This window comes from Hippoglossus hippoglossus, chromosome 8, assembly GCF_009819705.1.
Source record: "Hippoglossus hippoglossus isolate fHipHip1 chromosome 8, fHipHip1.pri, whole genome shotgun sequence".
NCBI classification, from domain to species: Eukaryota; Metazoa; Chordata; class Actinopteri; order Pleuronectiformes; family Pleuronectidae; genus Hippoglossus; species Hippoglossus hippoglossus.
The window spans coordinates 4759853-4772406 of NC_047158.1; the positions used below are offsets into that span (position 1 = coordinate 4759853).

General features: G+C 43.5%; 1 protein-coding gene across 7 annotated transcripts in view; it reads right to left on the bottom strand.

The window, feature by feature from the left end:
• The window catches only part of LOC117765858 (RNA binding protein fox-1 homolog 3-like), a 397513-nt gene that overhangs the window by 178928 nt on the left and 206031 nt on the right, over nucleotides 1-12554 (bottom strand). For all 7 annotated transcript variants that reach the window (XM_034592407.1, XM_034592409.1, XM_034592401.1 and 4 more), the window contains one exon: nucleotides 9984-10080. In XM_034592407.1, coding sequence (XP_034448298.1) covers nucleotides 9984-10005 — 22 coding nt within the window. In that variant the 5' untranslated portion in view covers nucleotides 10006-10080. The remainder of the gene's footprint in view (nucleotides 1-9983; nucleotides 10081-12554) is intronic.

Genomic DNA, 12554 nt, shown 5'->3' on the forward strand with positions numbered 1-12554 from the left:
CACATCAACCAATTGTTGTACCCCTGGGATATTACTCACTGTCTACCATGTGATAATATGCATTGAAATAGGTTTCTTTAAAGGTGCTATGTGCAGCATTTTGAACATTAATACATCATTGTCAAATTAATTGTGATTCATTTGTTTACCTCACTCGTAAACAAATGAGACTATTATAGCTTCTAGTTCATGAAAGTGTTTGTGGAAGTAGTTCTGCAAACTTAGCGCCGGGATACTTGACGTTTTCAGATTTTCTGTTTCTCCTTCTTTTGAAGTTGAGAAATTAGTAGAGAGTAATTTATTGATCAGACTTTCCTGGGCTCTCTTCTTGCACTGACAGAACAGCCTCATCCTCCCGATTAATAATGTAAACCAGTAGGTTTGCAACACGACGGGTTGAATCGTGTAGCTTAACATGAATCTAAAACGCGACAAAGGGAAGGGGATGGAAATAAAGCAATGAATGAGGCCCGTGTGGCACACAGTTAAGGGTCGTTGTTCTACGCTTCACCAAAATATTCACACCTCTGATGAATGGTAGAAGGTTGTTGGTACTGATGTTAACATGATTTAATGACCTCCACGCAAATTTGTTTAGTTTCCTGCTGTGAGACGACACTAATCACTCTTCAGTGAATAAATCCTCATACTACCAGGACAGTTCTTGGAGTATATGCTTTCATTAATAGAAGGTGAGGATAACATGGGGGGCAAAACACTAACGAGCCGGTGATAATGCGCCATCTGAGTAAAAACAGATACATGTACAAGTACAATTTTTTACGATGCTGTACCTTTCCTCAATTTTCTGACCTGCTTACTGAGGTTTGAATTAAACACCAATGAATTTACTTGCTGGTAGGTGAAAATCGGAAATAATTAGGCCACCGCGGTGTGAAATGCAGCATTCAGTCTGGATAAGAGCACCAATTTTCTCAGAGATGGCCTTGTTTATTTCTGTTAATCACACCAATTTCTTAAAATGAAGGTGGTAATGTTTTATTGATGTTGAAATGCTGCATGCAGAGTTGTAATTCAATTTGAAGACGAAAAAAAAAGAAAAACCGGAGAGGATTGATGTTTTTTCAAACAGGAAGAGATCGTTCTCTAAACATCAAAGATCAACAAACTTAAGAGATGCATTTAAAATGTCCGGACATGAAGAGAGTCAGACGAGGACGGATGTGCCGAGGCAATAACAGTAAAGCAAACAGGCTGCTGCCTTTGCACCACTGCTTCTTGCCTCCCTAGTGATACATGCCAGAGATAACAGCTTAATTTCAACCTCAGCACTTTTACTGCACTGTCCGAGGCATTCACTGCATCAATGTATCATTGTACCACCATGCTAGTCACTCTCCACTGCGACAACTCACAATTTTTTTTCTGTGATGGAAGCTTTCAGAAGGGTGCCACGATTTAGCTCGCACACGGGCCGCCCCCCTCTGATGGCTTTGGTCTTCGGAGACTCTGCCGGCTGTTTGTTTCTCGGAGAACAGGTCACAGGGCAGACTTTTGATTGAATCCCCCACACTGTGACGAGTGAAAGGGGGCAGAATCGCTCTTGATTTTGCTGCAGAGGCTCTTCCCTCTGCAAAACATTTCCTCCTGCACTTTGAAAAGCAGGTGCTGGAGCTACTTCAACAGTGTGAGGAGAACAAAAAAAAAACAACAACACACAGAGCCTGAGATTCTTTATGTGAAGAGATCCAGCGACTGAGTCCAGTAAATCATGACAGAGGAGGAGAAGGCTTCAGTTGTTCTTCACATTTGATGAACACGATCAGATCTATGTAATGCTATATTATGTTCTTCAATCTACAAAATTATAATGGACTTCAAAAATGCATCATGTATTCAAGAAAAAAAAATATATAAGTTTGCCTTCTTTGAGACATAACATCTAAAATCTTAGGGAACAGACTTCAAACGTTTTTTTTCCCTTTAATTTTAATAAATATTTCCAAAACAGAAATAAAAAAAAAGAGACTACGGAAAACTAAGTAATGCTTCTGTTTAACGGCCACACTGGTGCTATTAACTTGCAGCTCCTCACAGCCATAAGAGAGGATTTATAAAGAGATAATACAGACATGACTCTGCTGAGAGTTGACATGTCAGGTCCCAAATCACACGTTTCATAAACATGTGTGTTTCTGCTAAATTTAATTGCTAAATTGTTTATGTTCTAAGCCGTAGCCTGACAAGCAAACAGTGCTTGAACCAGGGCTATTCTCAAAGCAATTAGCGGTTAAATTTAAAATGTGCTAAGATAGATTACATTCATTGCAAATCCTCTGTCAATTTGCATTCATTCTCATGCTCCCATTGTAGCACAGAGACTCTGTAACATCACGGGGGGATTTCCCCCGGAAAGCCTGGATCTGCGGCGCGCTGACCCTGCGTGGCACTGACGGCGCGGTCAGCATGCCGGGCTGTTATTAACACTGACGTAAAAGAGGTCAGTGTGCGGCTGCCCGGGGTGCTGAGGACACGGAGGGATCTGGGCACCAGAGGAGAGCCACCTTGTTGAGGGGCGTCACGGTGGGAAAGCGGCCACATTACACGTCACCTCCATCTGCAGGGGGCTGCGGAGGGCAGCGTTTAAAAGGGCAAACATGAGTTGAATAAAGAATATGCTTTGTAGCACATTCCTCTGTCCTCTATTAAAGAGCAAAAATAAATAAATATTTCCGTACAGCTGTCTGGATTGTTGAGGTGTCGTTCCACCGGGTCTTATTTCAAACACAGGAACACCTTTTCTTTTTGTCATGGATCGTATAACTTGAAACGACGCGCTCTTTTTGGCGCTCCGCATGCTCGCCGTCCTCTGCTATGACAGCAGATCCCTTCTCTTAGCTCACGCATCTTACACATGAGTAATGATCTCTCAACTTAAAAATAACACTGCTATCCTACACTTTCACATCGGGGGGGTGCCGTGGCAGTTCTGCACAGGCATGTCTCCTCTTATCCATTGGGAAGGCAAAATCAAATGTGCTTTATATCATGTGTCATGAACGCTCTCCAACCGCCAACCCTCCCCCTTTCGCTCATACCCACGTTGAACATCCCGTCAAAAGAATATTGGCAAATGTTGTAATTACGTGCCGAGTATCTGCGCCTTACATGGCTCGAGGCTTGCAGCGGTCCCGGGCCTGATATTTCAGCTTTATCATATTTTAGTTTTATTTGAGGACAGTGGCAGCGTCGTGCCTCCAGTCAGCCATAATTGAAATGAGGGAAGGAAGATGTAGAGGCTGTGTGCCCCACTCCTTGTAATCAAGCCCTTAGTCCTGTGTGCTTTGCCATTTTTCAAAGTGAAATATCCTCACAATCTTTACAGTGATATGCAGCGGGCGCTCTTCATGTCTTAGCCCGTGGATAATTAGGAATGAAAAATAGCACTTTTTTTTTTTTACATGAGAGCGACATGCATTAAGAATGTTGCGGCCGCAGACGAGGCCTCGTCTGCTGCAAGTCCACTGGAAGCGTTCAATTAAATTCATGATTACATGCGCGACAACATAAGGCTGGTTTGTGACTAATTTATTATTCTTTCTGTTGCAGGCGTGACATCAGTATTCAACAAGCGGTGCTATCCGTTTTGCACATAGGCTGTGTGGGTTGTATGTGAGACTCGTGTGTTTGGGAGGTGAGTGGTGGAAAAGTGAAGCCGGGGGACTGATGGAGAAGTTGATGTATGATCCCTGGTGGCTGAGCTTGTTTGAAGCGTGGAGCCGGGCAGGTGATTCGGAGGCGCCGGCTCTTTAAACAGCGTAATGAGCCAGAGAGGACGCTGCCCCCCCCCCAGCCCCCCAAACCCTCCCACCTCCCCTTCCTTCTATCAACACAAGCAACCCAACCTCTCCACCAACAGTGCAGGGATATTGTTTATCGACACTCGGCATGAACAGATTGAGTAAGCGTTTTACTAAATTTGATTTCCAAATGAATGATTCCAAAGACGCAAAAGAAAATTACTTATTTAAAGCTGCACTAATCAATATATTTGTATTGCCAATGATCACTCACATAAATAAACCCACAGCAAATTGTTGAAGATTGCCATCTCTGCAGCTTTTATCCGTCTCGTTTAGGAGTTTTATTCGAAGCTCAATCGAGCTCGGAAGAATCAGATGTAAACCTGAGCAGCACCAGGAAGCAAACAGACAAAGACAGCGGTGACTACAAAATGCGGAGCTAGTTTTTTTAAGTTGGTGAAGTTTAAACCACCTTCTGTGTGACTGTCAGCTTGTTGTTGTCTGCCACCTGTTGGCCAAAATGAATAATATTGCAGCTTTAAGTAAGTTTTTTTTGCTTTAAACGTATGCTCTAATGCATTCCAGCTGACATCGATAGAAACTACTGGATTCCCTTCTTTTTGGTCATTTGAAACAAGTCCAGTTATGTCAAATAAACCAGGCACAGTGTATGATGGGCTACAACCCAACCATAGTTAAATCTGCTGTATTCCTCCATTTGAAGCAGTCTGGCAGTCACCAAGTCTCACGAATCCCTGAGAAACGATCCGAAAATGAATAAATAAAACCATCAGAAACAGCCCTTTTGTCTTAGTTTCGATGACCCTAGGTGGTACAGAGTTCTACTTTAATGCGATTAGTTTGTGACTGATTTGCATACTTAATACGCCCTAAACTGGCCCCGAATTCCAGTTGCACTGCAGGTTTTCACGCAGGGTTGGCGTCCTCAGCCCGGCCCTGTGGAGTCTCGTTACACTGCTCTCTTTAATGTCGTACAAATGCAGCCCAACGCTCGCACTCCTCCACCACGATCACAATACTCCAACAGGTACACACGCACAGAGGTGTTAAGGCGTGGGTAGAAAGGGTGAGAAACACAAAGTTGGTACAGGTACTAAATGTGTTTACATAATGAAGAAAGAAGCGGAAAAAAAAAACAAGACTGAAACTGGTCCTCATGCACAATTTATTGTGTGTCTATTTGCAGACATATTTTTTTGTGATGCCGAACATAACACTGCAGCCGCGGCTCGAGGAGGAAACAAAGACGAGGGGGCACACGGGGGAGAAAGATGGGCTGCGAGCCTTCTATGCAGCGTTTCATTGCCGCTGATAATATATAAATGCATGCACACATGGATGCTGCTCGTAAATGAATAAACACATACATCAATTTCAAAATCCAACACATTTGAATTTCAAATGCAGCCGTGCCCCCCTTTCACCCCCCCCCTTTTTTTTTTTTACGATATGTCTCATTTCTCTTGCTGAGATGTAAAAGGAGAGGGCTGAGAGGAAAAATTAGAGGGGTGGGAAAGAACAAATGCAGTACGGAATTTGGGATTATGTATTGGGTTTGTGCGTTTCCCTCCTGTTTAAATCAAACGTGTAGGGGCCGTGCAGCCCTGGGCTTGTTGCTGATGACAGGTTCAGTGTTTCTAGACTTCTCTCCTCCCCCTTTTCAGCGACAGTCCTGAATTGAGAAGCGGGGTGGAACGGGGTGTGGGCTTCTGGCGGAGGGTGAATTAAATAGTCACTCTCTCTCCCTCTCTCTCTCTCTCTTTCTGTCTCTCTCTCTTGCACTTTCTCTTTTTTTCAGTGGCGTTTAAAATCAATTCATTCAGTGGACTGCTGACACAGCCCGGCCCAGAGAGCCCAGGATTTATGGCTCCCTCTAATGGGCATGCTCTGAACCAAAGCCCTGCCGTCAGCACAATTCTGCCAGCCACCCGTCCGCCCCACTCCCTCACTCCATCTAGCTTTTAAAGACGCAGGCACCCCTCCTCTTCCTCCCTCCGCTCCTTCTCCTTCTCCTCCTCCTCTTCCATCCTTTTTCCTCATCACCCCTCTGGTGGTGAAAGAGAGGCCTTGGAAACACACTCAGGGCCCCAAAAATGTATAAAGCCGCCATAACACAATGCAAACAAAGGGAGCTGCACAATATGGCACTTGTCATCTTACATTTTTAACATTTCTCTTATTAAGTGCCTGGTTTTTCTTCTCTTACAGTGACTAATGTCCGGAGAATTTCTTGGCCTCTCACAAGCGCTGCCTCCAAGAGCAGCGAGAGATATTCCTCCCGCAGCGTCGGGTTCTGTTTCGGACGAACATGAACTCTATTACACTGTCAGCTTGTGGGGCTTCAACGTGTGTTTTAACATTGCGGACGTTCACTGATAAAGATTATCTATTTAGTGCTGTTACAACTGAAATGTTTGCAAAGCATGTTCTCACGAGTGCAGCCCCTCCAGAGCAGTGCACAACATCTCTCTCTCTGATTATTTACCATAAGTGTAAGGAAGAGAAACTGCATTACACTGTCAGCTTGGGTTTAAAACACAAATTTAATGTACTTTTCAGTGTTGTTGGCAGACATTTGGTGTTAGATGTTTCCTTATGATCATTAAAATCTGGGCAAAGCTTTTGCTAACAAGTGGTGCTTCCCAGAGCAGTATATAATCTCTCTCTATCCATTACCCTGTCTGACGAGTGGTGCTTCCTAAGGTCTTTGGAGCATATATATATATTCATATATTCATAACCAAGTCTAGTGTCACACGATCTGAAACAATTTATGGCGCAAGAGGGGGAAAAAAACTGTGATTGAAAACACTCGCCTATGAACTCAGTGAGTGTAAAGATATATAAAAAGGATCATGGCCTGAATTGTGATGACAATATGGAGTCACTCCTGTGCGACACTTGATTTGAGCGAGTTAGCGAGTCCCCCCGTCTGAGCGAGTGTGTTTCTGTATCGTATTTACGTCTGTGTACACTCAGGAAAAATATGCTACGCTGCTGTTGACCCTGTTATATCCTCAGGCGACCCGGTAATTTGCAGACAAATACAGACCTTTACTTCTGCCCCAGAGCCTCTAATGTACATCCTTCTCCATATTCCTGCTCTGCTCTGCAGCCTGTCAAGGCGTTATGGGCCCTGAATTAGCCTCCCATTACAGCAAGGCTCCAGCTCCCCCTAAAGTTAACCATAACTGACCATTTCGCGTTGCTTCATTATAAAGCCATGCATGTAAAATCAAGTCATGGTCCCCGGCCGTCACATCCAATTTCAAAATACAATCCCCAACCCCCCCATAATCTCCATCTTTCTCTCTTACTTAAGTTCAACCTTCTCCTTGTTTCATAAAATATGATCTGATTAAAATAGATTACACACCTTGTTAGTGGAGCGTTTCATATTTGATACAGTGGTGCTCTAAGACAGCCAGTGTCCTCCATGATTCAAAGCGAGTGTGGCCTTGTTGTCTGGCCTATTTGTTTAATAAGCTCAACTACATCAGTGGGCCTTTTAAGTGAACACGCTCCCCTGGAGCAAAGGCAAAGATCAATACCCACACCTGTAAAACTAAAATAAAAAATTCAAAAAGCAGGAATGACGGCCAAGGATTTTCTCCTTCTAAGGAATAAAAAAAATCGGTGACGATCCTAGTCCATGAGACAAATTCCAAAACAGGAAGCCGCAATTACGTGCGGACCTGCAGGGAGAGCTACAGGTCAGCCGTGAAACATTCAGCAGCGATTAGTCCATCGCAGCTTAGGACTGGAGCTTTTACAACGTCTCGAACATGAGAGACCGCGCTATGCAAATGGGATATTATAAACAGAAAGAAGAAAGGCAGAGTCTTTGAGGGTAAATGAATTCATTATAATCCTCACCTCATCTGCTGACTGATGGAAGTCTCCTCGTGTAATCGCTGATGGGGGGGAATACCTTCTACTGTACTGAGGTGGCTCAGATGTGGGAATAATAATGGGTCATATCGCCTTAAAAATGAAAATGATACTCCCCCATTTACTCTGAACAAAGTCCATGTAAGAGGGTAAAATGTAATACAGCGCTTGAGGAATGTAATTATCATTTAGCGAGTCTGTGAGTGACGGGGCCTGAACCGCATGAAAAACTCATTTTCATTTTTCTTATTATATCATGATTATATAAACATTCTTAACCAGTGGCCACAGCAGCAGCAAATTATAGCAAATTAGCCCCATATTGCCAGTTTTTAGCGGAGGCAAATGAACAAGCACTAGAACTCCAGTGTTTATTCCATAAATCAGCCGAACGCTGCACCTGTTGAGAATGTAAATCGCTGAGGCTATTTGATTAAACTCTTACATCAAAACATTTGAAGAGCACTTTCTCTCGCTCTCTTTTTTTTTAGCTGTTTATCCTCCTGTTTTCTTCTCTGTTAAGTTCACTCTCTCCTCCTACACCCACTGCAACTGGAGTTTCAATGGGCGGTGACGAGGGAGACATAACACCCACCAGCTATACGTGGGGGCACGGGAGGTCCATCATTACCAAGCCACAGTGGTGATCACGGCAATAATATAGAACTATAACCGAGCAATTAGACTAATGGAAAACGTCCCTATTTCTCCCGGTGTGCTGCAGCGAGACGCGCCGCATGCGCCGCGGGCCCCCCCTGGAGATGAGGCTGGAGATGTGAAGTGGAGAAGAGGTAATGGCGGAGGACCATTGATCCTCGCTGCCACCTGCTATATAGCTCCGTGGAGGATGGGTGGGGAGGCAGAGGGCTCCATCTGGGGAGAGATCACACTGGCTCCTGGGCTCTCAGGCATATGGATAAGAGTCTTTCTCTAGTCTTCCGCTACTTAACCAGCACACATTAGCACAATATGGCCGGATAGGGGAGAGTAAGGCGTGCATACATGCAGACTTTATTACAGTAAGGGCGCATCCGCAGCGAGAGGGCGTGAAGCCGTTTCCTCAAACTCTGGAGCGTTCGGCTGCTCGTGTGAGGCCAGGTGAGAAAAGGACCACTCAGATAATCACACTTAAAATGTGAGGCACACTTCCAAATGAATGGAGCCCATTTCTCCCAGAGGAAACAACAGCATCAGTTGCTCATATATCCCAAAACAACCCCATATTTACATTTAATAGGAAAAGAGCTGCAGCGGCCGTGTGAATAATGACTGCTGCGTGTCAGGAGCAAAGGCTGAAGCAGCAAGACGCTGGGTTCGGTGGGTGTTTGGGTCGTCGAAGTTAAACGGGAATTTAACACGCTTGAGTGTGTCTGTGTTGCAAATCGGACCACACCCAAACACTGCAGAAAAGTTCCCTAATCTTAGTTTCTTTAACCAGAAAACAGGATCTTTTTTAAACCAAACCTTGACCCAAGCAGTAGCATAACAATAAATAAGAATTTCTAATAGTTCTATATCAGATAAGGCAACTGTCGTATGAGTAATCGGAAAGCATTTACAAAAACCATACTTCAACATAAAGATGGAGGATTTGATGTCCAAAGAGTATGAAACTATCAGTAGAAAGATTGTTGTTGCACTTCCTCGACAAATGGCAGAGATTACGACAAAAAACCTAATCAAGACTGATATTAAGCAAATATTTCTACATGGTAGAAATAGTCATAAACATTGGAGAAGATATGAAAATCACAGACAAGTTCAGAATTTCAGAGAAAAAACGGAGCCAGTTGTGTGAAAAGCTGCAGATGAATTACCTCGGTTGAGGCTGTGCTATCGTTGATTGACAGTTATCTTCTACACTGGAATACTTTTTCAGGTTTTCTAACAGAAAAAAATAAAACTATGATTGCTGCTCTGGAAACCTTTTCAGAAAGGTAACAACAAAATTGTCTTTTAAGTAAAGGAGTAAGAAGAAAATTGGTAATGCCGTCACAAATCATACTTAACGTTTTATCAGTGCCCGTGGATAAGAGTTGTTGATGTGGTTTGGGATATTTGCAAACAAGGAGGCAAAAATATGACAATATAAGTGGGATGATTTGATTTCCTTTTCTGTTATCTTGCAGCAAAACAGATATTTCAATTCCAAACTTCAATTCAGGCAGTGTGAAGCTGAACAAACCCAAACTTTTCCACCGAGAAAGCGTACCTGAAGCCAGACTAGTTGTAAGTTAAGACACATACAGATAGACTGGACCTAAAGTGCACAGCAAACAGACATGAGGGGTTTGTTTAGAGGCTGACCTGCCCAGCTGGGGGTCTCCATGTACAGGTAAAGCCGGTCGGGCTGAAGCTGGGTCACTCGACTCGCTGCTGCTGCTGCCACAGGGACTGATGAACCCTGCAGAAAGAAAGAAAAAAACAGAACACACACTGGCTGTTAAAACACTCTCTGCAGCAGAAAGAGGTGAAGTTTGTTTGAGTACTTAGAGATGCAGAATTTGTTCTTCCAGTTTACTGCACTTTTACCTTTAATAGTTTAACATTTTCAGAAATCTGCTCATTTGGCTTATAAATAATATCAGTAATGATTTGTGAAGCGTATGTTTTCATTTTCAGACAACTCCAGACACTTTTTTGGGACTTTTTCCATAGTTTGACATTCACATATGAAGAACACAGCAAGAGACTGTCCGGGACAGACACGTTCACAACAACAGAAACACATTCAGGCAAGGGGTGGAGCCTGGGTAGAGCATACAGAAGTATACATTCTGCTGCAGAGATCAACACAAGCTTCTGCATATATCGCCAAAGGCTCTCAAATTTCATCTTTCCAATTTGACAGGCATCTTCTGTCTGGAGTTCAGTGCATGTCTTAAAGCAGCTTTCGCGTCAGGAAGAATATGAGGGAAGATTTTTTTGACCCTTGCTATATAGGAGATTTCTCACATTGTGTGTTGCGCCGAGAGACTAAGGCCAAGAGAGTGCAAGATACGCAAACATTATATCCGAATATCAAGTAGAAATTAAACAATATGCATCAATAACCTAAAGAATGTGAATCTGTGGGGTGTTCACCATCCTCTGTAGTGTGCTGGACAACCTGAGAGGCAAACGAACTCCAGTCGGTTTTTTGAAACCTATACTGATGTGTTTTCATTTTGAAATGATATTTTACAAAAAAAAAAAAAACGATCCCTCTCGTCCCCGCCTAATAGTAACACACCTGAAAACACATATCGCATGACCATTCAAGTAAAGTGGTTATGTTTACACTGGTGTAAACAGGAAGCAGATTGTCTATGTGTGGTTGGTTGCTTGGTTATAGACAATACTACAAACCCAGTACAGAGATGGTGGAAAGTAAGACCAGGCATCTCTATGCTTGGACCTACGATGAGGTGGAACTGTTACTGAAAACAAAGACAAAGGCTTCTGTCAGTGTTGGACTTTAGAGTGCAGGCATATGGTTATTTCCTGGAGGCACTTTAAAGGGAATTTGTATGATCTCACCAAATTACAAAGAGAAGAAATAGTAGTTTCTTCATTTGGGGCAAGCACTAGTTTGTGTGTTAAGACCTGGAGTAAGGATGTGGTTACCCTAGCTTAGCATAAAGCCTACGAGCAGGTACAAATGGTTACCCTGAATCTGTCGAGGGTTAAAAACCAGATGAATCTCTCTAACGTTCACTGATAAACATGATGCAGTTTACACGTTACCCATTCACCGCTCAACACTGTTCCTGCTGGCGTGAAGTTACTATGACGACACAACATGGCAAACAGGCACAGTGTTTGTTTGTATTTAATCTTGTGAGCAAACATCATGTCCCACATATATGGCTGTTACACAGCACATACCTCTAAGCATTACAGCATGTTTATGCCTCAATGTGGGGCTGCTCTCACACAGCGGCTGGGTTTCTGCTGACTTGTGTATCTTCGCAGGCTTCTGGTTGGCTGTTGCCCAGAAGCCCAGCCGGTGAACCGCGGCGAGAGCGCATTGATTTCATCCCAGCAGAAATCCCCTCTCCCGGTACCCGCCTGCCTACCCCGCCCCACACCTGATTAAGCATTTGCAGGGAGTGATGCCAACACAATTTGTCATTTATCAAAAGTAATTAAAAGCTATTTCTTTTCTCTTGTTGATTGGGAATTGACTAATTGTTGAGTCTGTGAAAACGGGGGAATAAATAAAACAGGGAAGGATGAATTTTACATAAACTCAGAGGAAAACATAAACGCTGTAAAACGAGGGCCAGACATCTGGCTCTGTGATTTCTCTCTACATGATTATGACTGCAAATCCGAAACAGTTGTTTAGCGCATTCTGATATACAGCCCATAGGCAGTAAATAATATATAAGAAACAGCATATTGACTAGCTGACTTAAAAGGTTGTTTTCTCTTCATGTTGTGTGAACACAAGTGTGGGAGGAAAATACAAACACTGGTTGGTTACTTGTTAACAGAAAATGGAAAAAAGCTGCTCCCACTTGTGCCAAAAGAGATATTTGAGCCGGTAAATACCAACGTCTCCGTCTGAGTGGGAAAACAACCAGATACAAGGGACAGTGAAGAGCAGGAGAGGAGCTGGAGCCATCTTACAGCCGAGGTTACAGTACGTCTATCCAATGAAACCAAGCAATACCATTTCAACATTATCGGTAACAACCTCTGAATGCACCATTACCTTCTATAAGGGCAGAATGAAATGTCAGAATTGATTTGAGAGGGGCGGGTTGAGATATAAGTGGGCAGCTAAGGTGGCCATTTTGTTTCGGCGGCCCTTTATTTGGTGTCCCTGGATCATTAGCAGACGGCAAAAAAGAGCTGGAGGAACATGAATGAGGTGTGGGTGGCCATCACAAG